The following is a 19,293-nucleotide window of genomic DNA, read 5'->3' on the forward strand; positions in this document are numbered from 1 at the left end:
TCTTTAAGGAGGTCTTTAGGGTGTCCTTGAAGCGTTTCCTCTGCCCACCTGGGGCTCATTTGCCCTGTCAGAGCCCCGAGTAGAGCGCTTACTTTGGGAGTCTTGTATCGGGTCTCCGGACAATGTGGCCCACCCAGCAGAGCTGCGCGAGAACACTGATTTTGGTGCGCCTATTCTGCCAATGGATTTTCAGGATCTTCCTGAGACAGCGTTGATAGTACTTCTCCAGTGCTTTGATGTGACTGCTGTATATAATCCATGTCTCAGAAGCATATATGAGGGCAGGTATCACTACTGCTCTGTAGACCATAAGCTTTGTGCCAGTTTTAAGGTCCTGGTCTTCAAACACTCTCTTCCTTAGGTGACCAATGGCTGTGCTTGCACACTGAAGGTGGTTTGGACCTCATCATTGATGTCTGCCCTTATTGACAGTAGGCTCCCGAGGTATGGAAAATGGTCCACGTTGTCCAAAACCTCATCATGGATTTTGATAATCAGGGGGCAGTGCTGTGTGGCGGGGGCAGGTTGATAGAGCACCTTTGTTTTATGAATGTTCAGTGTAAGACCCATGTTCTTGTATGCTATGTTGAATGTGTTGACGAAGGTTTGGCGTCCATCCTCCGAATGAGTGCAGACGCAAGTGTCATCTGCATATTGTAATTCGATGACCGAGGATGGCGTGACCTTGGACCTGGTCTGAAGACGACGGAGGTTGAACAGTTTCCCATTTGTTTTATAGATTATCTCCACTCCAGTGGGAAGCTTGCTGATGGTGAGATGTAGCATTGCAGCAAGGAAGACTGAGAAGAGCGTTGGTGCAATGACACAGCCTTGCTTCACCCCGATTCGTACATGAATTGGGTCTGTGGTGGATCCATTGGTCAGGATCACGGCTTGTATGTTATCATGAAGCGTGATTTATAGTGTGCCTTTCACGATCACTGGACATCTCATGACAGCCAATGAAGTACTTTTGGCGTGTTGTCACTGTTGTAATGTGGGAAACGCGGCAGCCAATTTCCACACAAGCAAGCTTACACCACAAACAGCAATACGATAATGACCAGTTCAACTGTTTTGGTTTTGTTGATTGAGGAATAAATATTGGCCGAGACACCGGGAATAAGTCCCCTGCTCTTCTTCGAAATACTGCAGTTGGGATCTTTTACGTCCACCTGAGAGACCAGATCAGGGGGCCCTCGGTTTAACGTCTCATCTGAAAGACGGCACCTCCGACAGTGCAGCGCTCCCTCGGTACTGCACCGGAGTGTCAGCGAAGAGGAGGAGGAGGACGTTTCAGGTCAATGTCCATTTTAAGAGCGGTCAGTGGGAAGAGATGGTTTGTTGTTGTTGTTGTTGTTGTTGTTGCAGGTGATTAAGTCCCACAATGCGGTGCGGCAGCGGGCTGCAAGATGGCGGCGGTGAAAGCGGTCTATTGGCGCTGCGGGGAGAGGAGGGGGTGGCCTGAGCTGAGCTGTACCCAGCGTGCTCGGCGGCGCGCAGGCGGCTGACGCTAGACAATATGGCTGGCGTTGAGGTGGCAGGGCTGGAGCGGGGCAAAGGCGTCGTGTGAGTGAGAGAGAGGGGACCGTGCGAGTGAGGGGCGGAGGCGGAGCAGCGACAACAACAAGAAGACGCAGCAGCAGCAGCAGCACTGCCAGAAGCGGCCTGCCCACCATCGCCCCTCACCTCCGCGCCATTACACCTGCCCGACAGGCCGCTGGGCCCCGGGCACTCGCTGTCATCCGGCCGCTTCTTCCCTCAGTCCGTCCTGTTTTATTCCGAATTATATATTTTTTTTGCGAGGAGGAGTTTCGGTGTCTGGACGCGGGGCTTGTGACTTTATCATTGTTTTTTTTTCGGGGGTGCTCCCTCCCTCTCTCTTACCTCTAACCCCCTCCTTCTCCCGGCACCGCCATGTCCTCCTGGTTCGGTGGCTTCGGCTCGGGCCTGGGCCAGGTCGGGGGCAGCCTGTCCTCCCTCACTGGACAGCTCTCCAGCTTCACCAAAGACATGCTGGCAGAAGGCGCCGAGGAAGTGCAAGGTGAGTTTACAAAACCGCGTTTACCCCGTTATGTTCACGCAGTGTGATCGTGACATTGTTAAATCGTGTCTGCATTTTAGTCCTTTCACCTTTGATCGCGGCTACTGTACATTCATCTTTAGGCCGTGTAGCCCGACAAATGCTCCACAACAGCTGTTGGCCAAGTGTCACTGCAACGGCTGTTAAGACCTATTTTTTTTTGTTCACATTGTCTTGTTCTGGATAAACCCGACGAGGTTGTTGTATAATTGCATTCCAAGTTAGTGGTCCAGTGTAGGAGTTCTCAAGATCATGAGAGTCAAGGTTTACGAGGAAGTTGAGATTGGAGGCTACATATAAATTTTTTTAATGACCTGTTGTATTCACAGGTTATTTCCGATTATGGATTGCAGCAAAATTTCTAATGAGTATATATACACACCGTGTTAAACAAGTTTTACCCATGCCTTGTATCATTTTTTTTTTGTGAGTGATCTCTGTCTACACAGTGATTTGCATACAAAGATAAACTCAATGTGAAACCATTTCTGATGTGTTAGAGTGGAAATGGTAACAATACAGTCTCTCTAGATCCTGCATTGGTCTCATCAGTCACATTAAACCTCATTTTAGTGTGGAAGCAAGTCATCCTTGACTCCGGGGGACTGCCCAAGAAGAAGGGTAACAATACAAATGCAAAGGTACTAACAGGCTCTTGTTAGTTCAGTGCATGACAGAATTACACTGCACCAGCCATCTCTGTTTTGCTAGGAAATCCAATCTTACTGCAGCATAAGCAAGTTACCTTAATATTCCCTATTGCAGCTGGATGCTGGGATATGGTATGTTCCTATTTTTAAAATATTGGTTTACTTCTCTCCTTCCCTGCCCCAGTGATTTGTTTTGAAAAGATATTGAGAAGTATCCACCTGTTCTTTGGAAAGTAAAGGGAGCTTTCCTGTATTACTGGCTTGTATTATATTTGACTCTTGGACCTTGATGTAAAAAGCCGAATGGTGGTCCTGCAACACTGAAACTTCAATAGAGCAAAATTCCCTTACTATTTCAGAAGTTTGAAACTATTAATGTGTTGGTGCCAAACAGATTCTATGCAGGAATGTCGATACAAGTGGCTGAAGCGCATTAACCATTTCCAGCTTTGATGACTTTCATAGAATCTTAGAAATTTACAGCACGCAAGGAGACCATTTCGGCCCATCGTGTCCGTGCCAGCCGACCAAAGCAAAGTAAATAATTGTACTTCTGATTGTTTTGCACATAATGAACATTTTATATGCCCACAATTATACATTTCTGAAATTCTAATGAGCATACAGGATCCCTTAGTGAAACAGTTATGTCTTGAGGTTTAAAATTGTGATCACTTGCCTTCAGTTCTAATGATATGTTGGTGTATTTTCTTTTCTTTCTTTGGTAGTTGCACTGATGTCATTGGTTGAATATCAGCATTAACTGCTCAATTCCAAAATAATAGCATATAATAAAGTTCATCAATCGTGTTCTTACAGAACATGTATGTTCTGCCAATCATGAGTCCCACTCATTTAATATCTTGAAAAGCTCTGCGTAACTTTTCCATGACTCCCATCTCAGTCCATACCTGTCTCTAAGTAATCTTTGAAATGCAGCTTCATTTTGAAGCAATTAATCGGCTCAGCCTCCACGGTCTTTTCTGGAAGTCTGTTCCATATATTGAATGGTACCAAAAAAATTCTAAGGTTTTTCAGTATTTTGAACTTAAAAACATACATCCCAGTGCTAGTTAGGTGCTGGATTATCTGCTGATTTGTTTTGGCGCAGTCTGTACCTATTCACTCGATTAACAAATTGTCCACCAGAAACATGTTTTGCATTGACTGAGATGGTAACAATCCAAAGTATTTAAGACCTATGCGGAATCTGGTTTTGGGTCACTCTGGTCGGCTGGCTACATAGTTTCTTTCTCTATAACTGATGGAAAGTGCTGATCTTTTAAAATCAAGAATACTACAAAAGTGAAAATAAAATGGGTACTTTTCAGAATGGCAGGCAGTGACTAGTGGGGTACCGCAAGCTGTTTACACTGTCCATTAATGATTTAGACGAGGGGATTAAATGTAGAATCTCCAAATTTGCGGATGACATTAAGTTGGGTGGCAGTGTGAGCTGCGAGGAGGATGCTATGAGGCTGCAGAGCGACTTGGATAGGTTAGGTGAGTGGGCAAATGCATGGCAGATGAAGGATAATGTGGATAAATGTGAGGTTATCCACTTTGGTGGTAAAAACAGAGAGACAGACTATTATCTGAATGGTGACAGATTAGGAAAAGGGGCGGTGCAACGAGACCTGGGTGTCATGGTACATCAGTCATTGAAGGTTGGCATGCAGGTACAGCAAGCGGTTAAGCAAGCAAATGGCATGTTGGCCTTCATCGCGAGGGGATTTGAGTACAGGAGCAGGGAGGTTTTGCTACAGTTGAAAAAGGCCTTGGTGAGGCCACACCTGGAGTATTGTGTACAGTTTTGGTCTCCTAACCTGAGGAAGGACATTCTTGCTATTGAGGGAGTGCAGCGAAGGTTCACCAGACTGATTCCTGGGATGGCGGGACTGACCTATCAAGAAAGACTGGATCAACTGGGCTTGTATTCACTGGAGTTCAGAAGAATGAGAGTGGACCTCATAGAAACATTTAAGATTCTGATGGGTTTAGACAGGTTAGATGCAGGAAGAATGTTCCCAATGTTGGGGAAGTCCAGAACCAGGGGTCGCAGTCTAAGGATAAGGGGTAAGCCATTTAGGACTGAGATGAGGAGAAACTTCACCCAGAGAGTGGTGAACCTGTGGAATTCTCGACCACAGAAAGTTGTTGAGGCCAATTCACTAAATATATTCAAAAAGGAGTTAGATGTAATCCTTACTACTAGAGGGATCGAGGAGTATGGCGAGAAAGCAGGAATCGGGTACTGAAGTTGCATGTTCAGCTGTGAACTCATTGAATGGCGGTGCAGGCTCGAAGGGCCAAATGGCCTACTCCTGCACCTATTTTCTATGTTACTATGTTTAAAATTGCAGTATTAAAATATGCCAGAATGTTTTTACCAATTCTCCTGCTGTGGATTGATTTATCTTTGTCATCTTTGATTGACACTGAGTCATTATTTGCATATCTTTGGCTATCCATGCAAAAAATCAACTATCTTTAATGTTTCACCTGTTGATGGAGACATTTTTGAACTGTTGAGTCATTGGCCTCCTAATCAATGCAGTTATCTTTCTGCCATTCTTGACACTTGGATGCGGCTGCATTTTCTGTGCTGGAGCTTGGGTGTCGTCAATAAAACTATTGCAATCACTGTGCGTTGTAAAGATGTTTTGGCCCAATTGGGAGATCTGAGATTTTCTGGTAAGATTTAAAAAAATGTTTATTGGGTGGTTATTTTTCAGGAATATTGAAGGCTAGGACTTTGTAGGGATTTATACTGAAGTATTGCACTGAAAGATGAAGACTGATCTGGAGCATAAGTTAAGACTGAAATGACCAGCTTGCTCAGAGTTCATATAATTCACAATATTGCATGAAACAGAGATATCACACTGGTGCAGTAGGGATACTCTGCCTAGGTTGGGGTTAAAGTACAATTTTGGACCGAGTCAATGAGCTTTACTCTGCATTTTTTTATTTGTTCATGGGATGTGGCTGTCGCTGGCATGCATTTATTGCCCTTGCGAAGGTGGTGGTGAGCTGCCTTCTTGAACCACTGTTCTTTGTGGTGGTTTGGTACAACCGAGTTACTTGTTAGGCCATTTCTGAGGGCAGTTAAGGAAGAGTCAACCACATTGCTGTGGGTCATATATCGACCAGACTGGGTTAGGACGGCTGGTTTCCTTCCCTAAAGCTTTTTATTCCAGATTTATTTAATTAACTGAATTTAAATTCCCCAGCTGCACGGTGGGATTTGAACTCCGCCCAGGCCTCTGGATTGCGAGTCCAGTAACATAACCACTATACTACCGTTCCCCTCATTTGTTGGTCCTAAATCTGTCTGGGTGTGCTTGCTTTTGAAGTGTTGCTCCTTAGCACTCGGCTTCCTTAGCTTGCTGAGGATAAAAACGCACTTTAAAGAAGGATGCAGACTGATTATTGCGATGTCTCTGGTTTCTTTATGTATCAGCGTTGTGTTGGTTAAATGTTCTTAAAGCAAGTATTTGAATGCATTAACCTTGGATTATTGGCTGTTTTCAAGCTCTGTTAGTAATCAGGACTGGTGTATTCTTGATGCACACATTCTTTGCTTTATTTTTTGTAAAATCAGGGTTGATTAAAATCCAGTGGTGTTGGTGTCTGTCACTATCCAATAATGTCTTTCAGCTACAAAATAAAAACTCCCAGGTCATAAAGGTTATCCATAAAGATTATAAAGTATAATTTTTTGTGCAAGTGCTTCTGTTTGGCTATGTGTCAATTGGTTCTTACGGCCCCAAGTTTCCACACGCGGCAAAACAGGCGCCCTTCCGAGCTGGGCGCCCGTTTTTCGCGCCTAAAACGGCGCCTGAAAAAAAAATGCGCCATTCTCGAGCGCTTTGCAGCTCGATGTCAGCTTGGCGCGGCGCCCAGGGGGCAGAGCCGACCACTCGTGCCGATTTTGTAAGTAGGAGGGGGCGGGTACCATTTAAATGAGTTTTTTTTGTGCCGGCAACCCTGCGCGTGCGCGTTGGAGCGTTCGCGCACGCGCAGTGTGAAGGAAACATTGGCACTCGGCCATTTTTGTAGTTCTTTGTAGCTGTTCAATTTTTAACATTTTTTAATAAAACCACATTGCCCTTCCATGATCAGCACTGAGGCTTCTTGCAGCAGTGAGAAGGCTGCAGGAAGCCTCAGAAGTTGAGGCAGCCGTTTCCCGATGGGCCCGACCGACGGCAGGGCCCCCCGCCCCCCCCACTGCCATCGGGAATGGCTGCCTCAACTTCTGAGGCTTCCTGCAGCCTTCTCACTGCCTCCTCCCCCCCGCCGTCGGGAACGGCTGCCTCCTCACTGCCTCCCCTCCGCTGCCGTCAGGAACGGCTGCCTCAACTTCTGAGGCTTCCTGCAGCCTTCTCCCTGCCTGAAGCACTTTCACACAGGTAGGAACATGGTTTATTTAATCTTTTCTTTGCTTATAAATTTTTATTCGGGTTGGAATTATTTGTATAAGTATAATTAAGGATTTATTGTCGAATGTAATGACTTCCCTTCCCCCCCCCCCCCCCCCCCGCTCCCCCACCTCGTTCCGGACGCCTAATTTGTAACATGCGCCTGATTTTTTTAATGTGTAGACAAGGTTTTTTCAGGTCTACAAAAATCTTCACTTGCTCCATTCTAAGTTAGTTTGGAGTACGTTTTCACTGTGGAAACTTTCAAATCAGACGTCAGTGGCTGGACACGCCCCCTTTTGAAAAAAAAATTCTGTTCCAAAGTGAAACTGTTTTACATGACTAGAACTGCAGAAAACTTAAATGTGGAGAATTGCGATTTCTAAGATACTCCGTTCTCCACCAGTTGCTCCTAAAAATCAGGAGCAAATCATGTGGAAACTTGGGGCCCTTGTTTCTATCTGTACTCTGTTCCAATAACCAGAGTTACAGAGCTTTCTAATAAAGCCCAGTATTATTCTATTTCATATATAACTTCCATTTCAGAAGTTATAGTCAAATCCGAAATAACATAGCGAAGTGGGAATTTAAATCTAAAAATGGAGATATGTTAATTTGAATAAACCAACTTCGAATTGAGAAGTGCAAAACTACATGATGTTTGGCAAAGGTCCAAATAGTTTAAGTGTGATCATTATCTACGTTTCCAGTCAACGTGAAGCTGTTGCCAACAAGGCGACATAAGTACTAAGTTGCATCTCATCGAAGAATAGAATCATCGAAATTTATAGCACGGAAGGAGGCTATTTCGGCCCATCGTGTCTGCGCTGGCCGACGAAGAGCTATCCAGCCGAATCCCACTTTCCGGCTCTTGGTCCGTAGCCCTGAAGGTCACGGCACTTCACATCATATCCAAGTACTTTTTAAATGTGGTGAGGGTTTCTGCCTCTACCACCCTTTCAGGCAGAGTTCCAGACCCCCATCACCCTCTGGGTGAAAATTTCCCTTCAAATCCCTCTAAACCTCCTACCAATTACTTTAAATCTATGCCCCTGGTTTTTGACCCCTCTGCTAAAGGAAATAGGTCCTTCCTATCCACTTTATCTCGGCCCCTCATAATTTTATACTTGATTTCTTTTTATTGCTTAAGAGGTGATCCTAACTTTCTATTGATAATTGATAAGACTACAATTTGAACAACTGCTATAATTTTGGCATACAGTGAAATATTGTTTGGTAATGTAGAATAGATCAGAAAATTGCTCCATGTGAATTGTAAAATCGAGGTGCTGCTGGACTGGCAACCAATGTAGGGCAGCGAGTACAGAGGTGATGGGTGAATGGGACTTTGTTCGAGTTAGGAAATGAGGAGCAGAGTTTTGAGTATGATCAGGTTGAGGAGGGTGGGAGGCTGTCCCAGAGAGCATTGAAATAGTTAAGTCCTGAGATAAGAAAGTCACGAATGACGGTTGCAGCAGCTGAGCTGTGGTGGTGCGGAGTCGGGCAGTGTTAGAGGTAGAAGTAGGCGAATTTGTGGTCGGAAGCTCATCTCTGGTCAAATAGGATGCCCAATGTTATAGGCAGTCTGGTTCACCCTGACCAGGGAGAGAGATAGCCAAGGAATGGAGTTTGTGACGGGGACCAAAGGCAATGGCTTTAGTCTTCCCAATATTTAGTTGGAGGACTGAATATCGGACAAGTCGCGTGACAAACCAGAGACAATGGAGGGGTTGAGTGAGATAGGGCTGAGTGTCGTCAGTGTAAAGAAAGACTTGCATTTATATAGCGCCTTTCACATCACAGAATGTCCCAAAGCGTTTTACAACCAATGAAGTATCTTTTGAAGTGTAGTCATTGTTGAAATGTGGCCGCCAATTTGCACACAGCAAGCTTTAACCAACAGCAATGTGATAATGACCAGAGTCTTTTTTTAGTTATGTTGATTAAGGGATTCATATTGGCTAGGACACCAGGGATAACCCCCCCTGCTCTTCTTCGAAATAGTACCTAAGGGCAGACCTGAGGGCAGACAGGGCCTTGATTTAATGGCACCTCTGACAGTGCAGCACTCCCTCAGCACTGCACTGCACTGGAGAGTCGGCCTAGATTTTTGTGCTCAAGTTGCTGAAGTGGGATTGACACAATCTTCTGACTCAAAGGCGAGTGTGCTACCAAATGAGCCACAGAAGATTGTGGGTTCATCTGGAATCTGACTTGTTTTCAGATGATGCTGAGGGGCAGCATGTAGATGAGAAATTGGAGGGGGCCAAAGGTAGATTCCAGAGGTAACGGTGTGGGAGTGGGAAGAAAAGCAATTGCAGGTGATTCTCTGCTTACGACTGGATGGATAAGAATGGAACCAGGTGAAGGCAGTCCCACCCAGCTGGATGACAGAGGAGAGGCATCAACAATAACTGCTAACATGGGGGCTAGGGAGGTTGTGTGGTCAGCAGTTTGGTGATCATAGGTCGTGGGATCAGGAGGTGAGTCTCATGTCCAAGATGAGCTTGGAAAGGGCATGAGGGGAGATGGGAGAGAAAGATCTGAGTTCAGAGCCAGGGCCGATCGGGTACCTTAGAGGAAGTTTGGCTTGGAGGGCTAAAGGAAGGGAGGGAAGCAAGAGGCAACTGAACGGATGGTCTCAATCACTACTGGACGAGTAATGTCGAGGCCACGAATGATCTGGAGACATGAGTTCAGATCCCATCATGGTGAATTTAAATTCAATTAACTAAATAAAAATCTGGAATAAAAACTAATATCAGTAATGGCAACCATGGAACCACTGGGTTGTCACAATAACCCATCTGGTTCACTAATGTCCTTTTAGGGAAGGACTCTGCCGTCCTTACCTGGTCTGGCTTATATGTGACTCCAGACCCACAGCAATATGGTTGACTCTGGACTGCCCTCTGAAATGGCCGAGCAACACACTCGGTTGTATTCAGGAAGACGGCTCACCACCACCTTATTGAGGATGGGTTATAAATACTGGCCCTGCTGGTGACGCCCGCATCCCATGAATGAATGTTAAAAAATCTTAGTGACCAAGAATTCCATGAGTTGAGGAGACAGGGTTGCATTCCAGGAGTGAGCAGTTTTTGCTGAGAAAAGCAGGACCTGATGGTGCTTTACATGGTCCAGCCAGATTTGGGGATGAACGTCAATCGATTAGGAAGTTTTTTCTATACATTTATCGCATTGAGTTGACGATCGTAGTATAGAGTTGACAACTTGATGTTGGAGGATGAAGGTGATAAAGTCATCCAGTCCAGCCTATATGTACCTGATATCAAGTGCAATACCTACTGACAGTGGTAAAAGCTCTTTCCATTGAGTTGGGAAATAAAAGTTGCTCCAAAGACTGTGGTTTTAGAGCCGTATTTTGTTTCAACATTTTGGCTGGGTTGCCAAAGGCGGTCATGGTTCTTGTAATTCAATATTTATCAATGTTAAATAGCAATACTTGAACTTTTAAAGCATTTATTCTGTCCATGTCTTAAAACACTTCATGCAATGACTTTATGCAGGAAAACACATCCGCAGTTCTGTGGCAGGAACGTCCAACAAACGGCAAAAAAAATAGAATCGCCAGTTAATTTCTCTCTTCCCCTTGGTGTATTGGTTGGAGAAAGACTAGGGCACCAGGATGGCATCCTGTTCCACTTCGAGAGATGTCATGGGATTGTTACATCCACCTGAACCACTGGAACAGGCGGATGGAACCTCTGGCTGCAATGTATTATCTGAAGGATAATCACTGCAACAATGCAGCACATCTGCATGCATAGTTGTTGAATTTTGGACATGTATAAGTTAACTACAAGGGGCAGGAGTTTTCGCGAGGTTGCGCTGATTTTTTTCCCAGCGCAATTTGCCCAAAATTGGCCAAACCAGCACAAAAGATTGCAGAATCTTAAGCGCCGATTACTTTCAGTACAAATTGATTTTCTGCAATCTTTTGCGCTAATTTAAAATTCATCGTGCTAGAAGTTGCACTAAACTAGCCATGCCCTCAGATTGAATTAATCACCATTGTGAGTTTCCGCTAATTGCACCTTTTGAGGTGTCTAAAATTAAGTTTTTTTTTTAAGGCGCAAGGACTTTAATGGGCACGTTTTAAAAGCTTTAAATGTACCTGGTAAATAGTTCTGTATAGGTTTTTTAAAGTCATTTTCAGTTATTTAAAATCGGGTTACTCACAGGTGGTGGACTAGGCACAGTTTAAAAATGTTTAATTTTTGTGATTAACCCATTTTCTTACTGTATTAATCAAGCTGCACCAGGTTTCCTGCAAATTCTTTTTTTTAAAAAAAGGTTCCAGAACGCTGACAGATTGTGCTGGCTGATGCCAGATTTTATGTTCAGTGATAGACAAGTGGAACGAGAGCGGCAACTGGAGGGGAAAAAATGCATTGCTAAAAACGAGCGCAATTTGCACCTGGATTGCTGATTGCTCTCAAAGTGGAAACTTTTGGCTGTGTAGTTGCTCTTTTGATTTGAAACAGTAATCCAGCCAGTTCGAGATGCATGAAGTATCTCATCAAGTACAGCCTGCAAGGCAAGTCATGGTTGACAATTTTAATAGAGTTTTCTGAAGGAGTGACTGGCTGGATAGATAAAGGCAATGCACTGGATGCAGTCAGTGGACCTTCAGAAGGCATTCAATTGGGTGTTTGACAGGAGGCTTGTTACAAAAGATCAAGCTTGCGGAAGAAGAGGAATGTAGCAGCATGGATAGAAAGTTTATTGATGGCAGGAAAGAAAGAGTTTGGTTTATTAGGGGTTGCTTGGGTTGGAAATGATGTGCCCCAGGGGTCAATGCTGTGTCCACTTTTGATGCTGATTATATAGATGATTTGGGTTTTGGGCGTAGGGAGCATTCTTGAAATCTGCTGACATAAAAGTAGAAGATGCAGCGGAATGTGTAGATATGGCAGATGCAATTTAATTGGGGGAAGTGTGAGTTAATGTATCTTGGGAGGGAAAACAAGGGGTGGAAGTATATACTCAACGGCAAGGCATTGAGAGTGTGGTGGAACAAAGATCTAAGGGTACAAAATTCCTTAAATGCAAATTCAGGTGTATAAAAGCATAAAAACGCTCATTAGAATTTTGAGTTTTATAAATAGGATGGAGTAATAGAGCTAAAGTTTGTAATAAATTTTAACACCATAGAGAGCGACCAGTATAGATTTACTCGGCTAATGCGAGACATGAGAAATTATCGTTGAGAGACTGGATCCTTTGATTATTCCCAGTGGAGCAGAGAAGGGTTGAGTTTTTGTTAAAATAATGAAACATTTTCATAGTGAATAAAGAAAGACTATTCCTTCTGGTTAGGGAGTCAGTGATGGGGTGATCAATGTAAAATCGTCATGAACACTGAGGAGAGAGAGTAGGATAAATTTCTTAATTTCTTCTTTTGGGCAAGAAAATGGAGTTGAGGTCGAAGATCAGCCATGATCTTATTGAATGGCGGAGCAGGCTCGAGGGGCCGAATGGCCTACTCCTACTAATTCAAAAGCAAAATACTGCGGATGCTGGAATCTGGAATAAAAGAAAATGCTGGAAATCCCAGCCTGACCTCCTAATTCTTGTTCTTATAAAGAAAGTTGCTAGACCGTGGAATGCTTTGCCTCTAACTAGTTGAGGCAGAAACTGTTGCATCTTTTAAGAAGAGTAACTGTTTGAAGCAGAGGAAGTTACAGGACTTTGGTGATAGTTTTGGGCAGTGGGTTTAGTTTTGGATTACTCAAGCAAAGAGCTGGCACAGACCTGATGGGCCACATGGTCTTCTCCGTGTTGTTATCTCCATGGCTCTATATTAATTATAGAGCCATGGAGATAATTATTGAAATTTAGTAAAGTGGTGAGAGAAGTGTGTTTTCCTCCACAATTCTAAGGTCGAAAAGTTTCTGTTTTTAGATGGGCTAACTGTAGAAAGTGTGTAGGTGAGAGGATTTCTGGGAGGAAGGTAGGCGAGATTGTCTGTGGCTTGTGATCTTATGCGTAGTGACTGCTAAAGTGTGCTGTATGTGTTGTGTGGCTTTGTGTGTTTTCTGCTCGTTAAGTAGTTTATGCAGCTCAAAGCTCTTGTGCCTCCTTGTTTCTCGTTTGTTCATGTTGGTCTCGCAACAAATGTGCTTCTTTTCGATCCCTGAGTGGGAATTATACAGCCGTATTATGCTAAGTTCCTGGGGCTGTTCCTTGTCTGGCATTTGCAACAGTGGCTGTCTACTCCACTGTGATTCTGACATGCAGCATGATTAATATTGTGATGCTGGATTTACCTAATGAGTATAAACACATCTGTAGTCAACAGATGATCACGGTCGAAATCATTAACTGTAAATTGACAGTTTGCTTTTCAGTCGCTCTGTTTAACCTCACTCAGCTTGAGTAGGATTTTTTTTAAAGCAAATCATTAGTGTTCAGATATAAAGCTGTTGTAAGTCAAAACAAAAGGGCCTGTCATCCCCAGCACAGGGACCAGGGGGAGGGAAAAGCGAAAAGCCCATATTTGTTTTCTCTCTGTCCACATTATTGTTTTTGGGTCTTTATAACATTAAAAGTAATCAATAAAGGACAAATTCTACAAAACTGTTTCTCTATAATGAACACTCCAGATAGAATCCATTGTAACAAGCAGCTCATGGAACTGAAAGCCTTTATAAAATATTTTTATAGCGTTAAAATCTATGAATAAAGGAATAAGATGTTTATCGTCGCAATATAGTTTGTAAATGTACATATAGTTTTGCAAGTGTAAGAATTCACAGGGTCTCCTCTAGGTTAGATTTCTTGCAAATAATCACGTGCTGCAGTTTTCATCTTGGACCCCCTGAGCCTCGGCAGTCTCCATCACCCAGGGCTTGTGTTCGTTGCATTTTGGCATCTCATCATTCCAACAAAGTCTTAGACTTCCCTCCAGAGTAGAGTGAACTGTTTATTTTTTCTGTTCCTCCCTCCCTTTTTGGAGTTGTGGGGTTAAGTACATCCCACTCTTTTTTTTTTTTACTCTTCCCCGGCTGGTATTTCCACAAAACCCCACGTAACTGTTGTTTTAGAACTTCACAAAGTTCCCACATTTTTGGGCAGCCTGCATGTGGGTCAGATTTGCAGACCGAGAAGCATTGTGCCAGTGATACTGGTCGTTCTGATTGTTCACTTGCTCCATTTCCCAGTGATTGAACATGATTTTAAAGGTTCCGTACATGTCACAGACAAGAGTATGGTAAATGTAGCTTTCAATCAAGTGTGAGTGGTGGGGGCAAAGGGGGTTTGAATCTCAACATATTCGCATGGCTGACATGCTGCCCAAGGTGAAGACCTCTGCTTCAATAACTGTGGTGAAACTGTGGAATTAAAGGGGACGTGACCCTGGTCTTGAATATCTTGCAATGTTGCTGCATTGAAAGGAAGCAGCTTATTTTACTTTTTACTGTGAGCACATGATTAGATTTAAAATTAAGATCCCTCAATTAAGATGAGACAACACGTATTCTTCCCCAGTCCTCCCCACCCCCACAAGAGGAGGTAGTGAGTATATGGAAGGTAACTCCCAACAAAAGCATTTGAAGTGAAGAGAAAAAGGAGGCTGGATAAATACCTCGGGATGAGATTGGTGGTTATGGGAATAAACTGAGATAGTCAATTACTTTCTTGGAGCCTTTTCTGACTCCCATGTTAACTGATATTGTTAGAGGTTCTCTCTCCTCGAGTACTGTTTACCTCTCCCTTAGATCTGCCGTCGTCATTCCTCTCCTCAAAAAAACAATGCTTGACTCCTCCGTCCTTACAAACTATCGCCCCATCTCCAACCTCCCTTTCCTCTCCAAAGTCCTTGAATGTGTTGTCGCCTCCCAAATCTATGCCCATCTTTCCCGCAAGGTAAGCCAACCCTCCTCATCTTTCTTGACTTGTCTGCAGCCTTTGACACGGTTGACCATTCTATCCTCCTCCACCATCATCCATGCTGGGTGTGACTGCATTCGCCTGGTTCCATTTTTACCTATCTAATCTTGGCCAGAAAATCACCTGCAATGGTTTCTCTTCCCACTCCCGCATTATTACCTCTGGTGACCCCCAAAGATCTATCCTTGGCTCCCTCCTATTTCTCATCTACATGTTGCCCCTTGGCGACATCATCTGAAAACACAGCGTCAGTTTCCACCTGAATGCCGATGACATCAAGCTCTACCTCACTCCCACTTCTCTCGATCCTTCCACGGTTTATAAATTGTCAGACTGCTAGTCTGACATCCAGTTCTGGATGAGCAGACATTTTCTCCAATGAAATATTGGGAAAACTGAAAGCCATTGTTTTCGGTCCCCGCCAGGAACTCTGTTCGCTATCCACTGACTCCATCCCTCTCCCTAACATCTGACTGAGGCTGAACCAGACTGTTCACAACCTTAGTGCCATATTTGACCCTGAAATAAACCTCCAGCCACATACCCGCAGCATAACTAAGACCCCTACTCCCACCTCTGTAACATTGTCCATCTCTACCCCGCTTCAGCTCATTCACTGCTGAAACCCTCATCCATGCCTTTGTTACCTCTGGACTTGACTATTCCAGTGCATTCCTGGCTGGCCTCCCATGTTCCACCCTACATAAACTTGAGATCATCCAAAACTCAGTTGCCTGTGTCCTAACTCGCACCAAGTCCTGTTCACCCATCAACCCTGTGCTTGCTGACCTACATTGGCTCTCGGTTAAGCAAAACCTCGATTTCAAAATTCTCATCCTTATTTTCAAATCACTCCATGGCCTCACCCCTCCCTATTTCTGTAATCTCCTTCAGTCCCACAACCCCTGAGATATTTGCACCACTCTAATTCTGCCCGCTTGAGCATCCCTGATTATAATCGCTCAACCATTGGTGGCCGTGTCTTCTGTTGCCTAGGCCCTAAGCTCTGGAACTCCCTGCCTAAACCTCTCCGCCTCTCTACCCCTCTTTCCTCCTTGAAGACGCTCCTTAAAACCGACCTCTTTGATCAAGCTTTTGGTAACCTGCCCTAATTTCTCCTTATGTGGCTCAGTGTCACATTTTTTATCTGATCATACTCCTGTGTCGTGCCTTGGGACGTTTTACTACATTAAAGGCACTGTGTCGATACACGTTGCTGGTTCCTGTGCTTGTGGAGGTGGAGGGTTGTTTGGACAGGAGAAGACTGGGGTTGACCAGTGGGATTATGAAGATGGATGAATATTTTGGAGTTTTGTGTGACAATCCTTTGGGGATTTGTGAGTATTTACGTCGAACATTCCTTCTGGAGATAGTTGATGTCGTCCATTGTAGGGTTTGTGAAAGGAGCAGGCTCGATATGGCAAATGGCTGACTGTCTTGCCTTGATTTCTCATGTTTTAAAAATGAACAGACCCGAGTCCTGGCAGCTTCAGTGCGCATTTTCTGTCCATTCTTTAGTGCTTTGCCCGCAGGCCAATGTGTGTGAGGACGAGTGAAGCCACGGCATAAGTCTGACTCCTATGGCTTTACAGCAAGGTTTCTCCTACTTGTTACAAATTTCGAGTCTAGTATATAGTAGATGGTGTCTTGTTCATTTCTCCTACAATGTGGAGACTATTTTTGCAGCCCAATATCTCGACATATGATGGTGTGATCCGGGGGACATTAAGGGCCAGATTTTCGGCTTTTGGAGTTTTTGGCACAAACTGTAGCGATATGTGAAACTTACCATTTGTACTGTGCTACCGTTTTTAGCCCAAACCTTCGGCCTTTGTCTGCGCCAGGGATGCATCGGTAAGGGAGGCGTTGCACAAGCATTCGCGGCGCAAACCGTGAGTTTCGGTAACTTTAGTCCGGTGCTGGGAGTTCTGAGAGAGAGGCCTTGAGAGGGGGGAAAAACAAAAAATCAAATTTCCAAAAACATTAACAAGACCCTTATCTATCGAATCGATGAAAAAAAATTTAAAAATAAAAACTTTAACTTGCCTTTTTTGCAGGTTTTCATTCTTACCGCTGCTGGCAGAGCTACCGACAGGTTTGACCTGTCGCTATTCTGAGCATGGTGTGCAGGTCAGGAGAGTGACGAAACTCGGACGCAAATCCAATCTGAGTCGTTGCATGTCGGTGCACCTCTCCCCGGCGGTATTTGAAAGCGCCGCCGCTAACAGGTACCCGAGGATTCCGCCCGGGCTTTTGCCGCGGAGGGTCAAATCACGGCGTAAACCCGGTCACAAACTTTTCGAAAATCTGGCCCAAAGACCCTTTATTCAGTGCAATGGATTCTGTGATCTGACATGTGACCTATGTGCATTTCTTCCATCTTCTGGAAGGCAGATTGATGAACACTCTAGTGAGACATGGCTAATTGTTAACTAATTAGCTGGTTTATTTTACACGAAATGCATGACTGAATGGATTACAGTTTTAGTGAAATTTAATCTATTCCAAATTGCACCTTGTAACATCAAAAATAATAAATTCTTTACACTTTGCCCTTTACTAGTCAATATCGCTAAATTCACTGGGGAGGAGAGAGCTCTTTGCCGCTCTCATTCTCTGTTCCAAACTCAAATCAACAGCAGACTAACTATTTTTCAGCTGGAGATGAAGCCAAAATGCTGACTTGCGTTCCCCCGCTCTGTGCGCTCTATCATGATTTTCTCACTAACTTGCTAATCAAGTTGCTACTTTGGATCAGAAAACTCGCATGTTTGGCTAGACTTCCTGCTGCGTTCAGTGATTGACACCAATCTGACATTCTGTGCAAACTTCTCTGGAAGGTGCCAAGGACCCCTATTGTCTCAAGCTGATAAGATATGTGAGAAACACATTTCTGTTCATGACTTCCTCTACTCCCCTATCTAATGGACCTAATCTTCATTCTGAACTATTTATTTGCAGCTGGGAATTAATCCATTGTGTGCCAAAATTAATTTAAATAGCAACATCAAAATCCCACTTTAGGCAAAATTCTTGAAATTGAAACTGCTGCTTGCTTATGCAAGATGTGCACTTTAACTAGTGTTGTGCTACATGGGCGACCATATCATGTGATAGCTTTTCTTGTCTGTAGAAAGTGTAATTATGTCAGATTGAGTGGAAGCGTTTGTTAATAATTAGATTTGTGCACATCCTAGTCTTGAGTGGACAGGGCAACAACTGCTGTTGTGCAAGATGAAGCATGTGTAGTCGAAGTGCAAAAGTCAATTTTGAATGGTTGTAAAATTAGATAGACAGTTTGACTAATACTAGAATACTGATACTGCGACAGCAAAGAATAGCTGGTGTGTATTTGCAAACGTGGAGAGTTCACAGGATGTCGCACCTTGCGACTGGACTTTATGACTGACTTTCATATAAGTAGTAATGACTGAAACTCGCCTTGAATGCTATCTGTTCAATGGGTGAGAGTCCCTCCATTGCCTCACCCCTCCCTATCTCTGGTTGTAGGGCTGGAGGAAATTACAATGTTCCCGCTCAGTTGCGCCGCCGTACAGTCATCTGCAAAGTCCCGCGCAGGCCGCTCACCGGCTTTTTGATTGTAGGTACCGAGCATGCGCCAAAATCTGAATGGGCTGCGCATTGGTGAGAGGTAGGCAGTGCAGCTTATAGGGGAGGTTGCCTACGACCCTCCGAGATATCTGCTTCTCCAATTCTGGCCTCTTGAGTATCTCCAATATTAATCGCTCCACCATTCATAGAATCATAGAAATTTACAGCACGGAAGGAGGCCATTTTGGCCCATCTTGTCTGCGCCGGCTGACCATGAGCTATCCAGCCTAATCCCGCTTTCTAGCTCTTGTTCCGTAGCCTTGTTGGCTACAGCACTTCAAGTGCATATCCAAGTACTCTTTAAATGTGGTGAGGGTTTCTACCGCTACCACCCTTTCAGGCATTGAGTTCCGGACCCCCACCATCCTCTGGGTGAAAAAATATCCCCTCAAATCTCCTCTAAACCTTCTAATTACTTTAAATCTAAGCCCCCTGGTTGTTGACCCCTCTGCTAAGGGAAATAGATCCTTCCTGTCCACTCTTATCTAGGCCCCTCATAATTTTATACATCTCAAACAGCCTATCCAATCTTTCCTCATAGCTAAAATTCTCCAGTCCAGGCAATATCCTCGTAAATCTCCTCTGCACGTGAGAGGGTACAATCATTTCT

General features: G+C 44.2%; 1 protein-coding gene across 1 annotated transcript in view; it reads left to right on the forward strand.

Moving 5' to 3' along the window:
- The first annotated feature begins 1,496 nt into the window (after window positions 1–1,496).
- The window catches only part of trip11 (thyroid hormone receptor interactor 11), a 127,488-nt gene continuing 109,691 nt past the window's right edge, over window positions 1,497–19,293 (forward strand). Inside the window, exon 1 of the mRNA XM_070879571.1 lies at window positions 1,497–2,044. Coding sequence (XP_070735672.1) covers window positions 1,918–2,044 — 127 coding nt within the window. The 5' untranslated portion in view covers window positions 1,497–1,917. The remainder of the gene's footprint in view (window positions 2,045–19,293) is intronic.

This window comes from Pristiophorus japonicus, chromosome 4 (genome assembly GCF_044704955.1).
Source record: "Pristiophorus japonicus isolate sPriJap1 chromosome 4, sPriJap1.hap1, whole genome shotgun sequence".
Classification (NCBI taxonomy): domain Eukaryota; kingdom Metazoa; phylum Chordata; class Chondrichthyes; family Pristiophoridae; genus Pristiophorus; species Pristiophorus japonicus.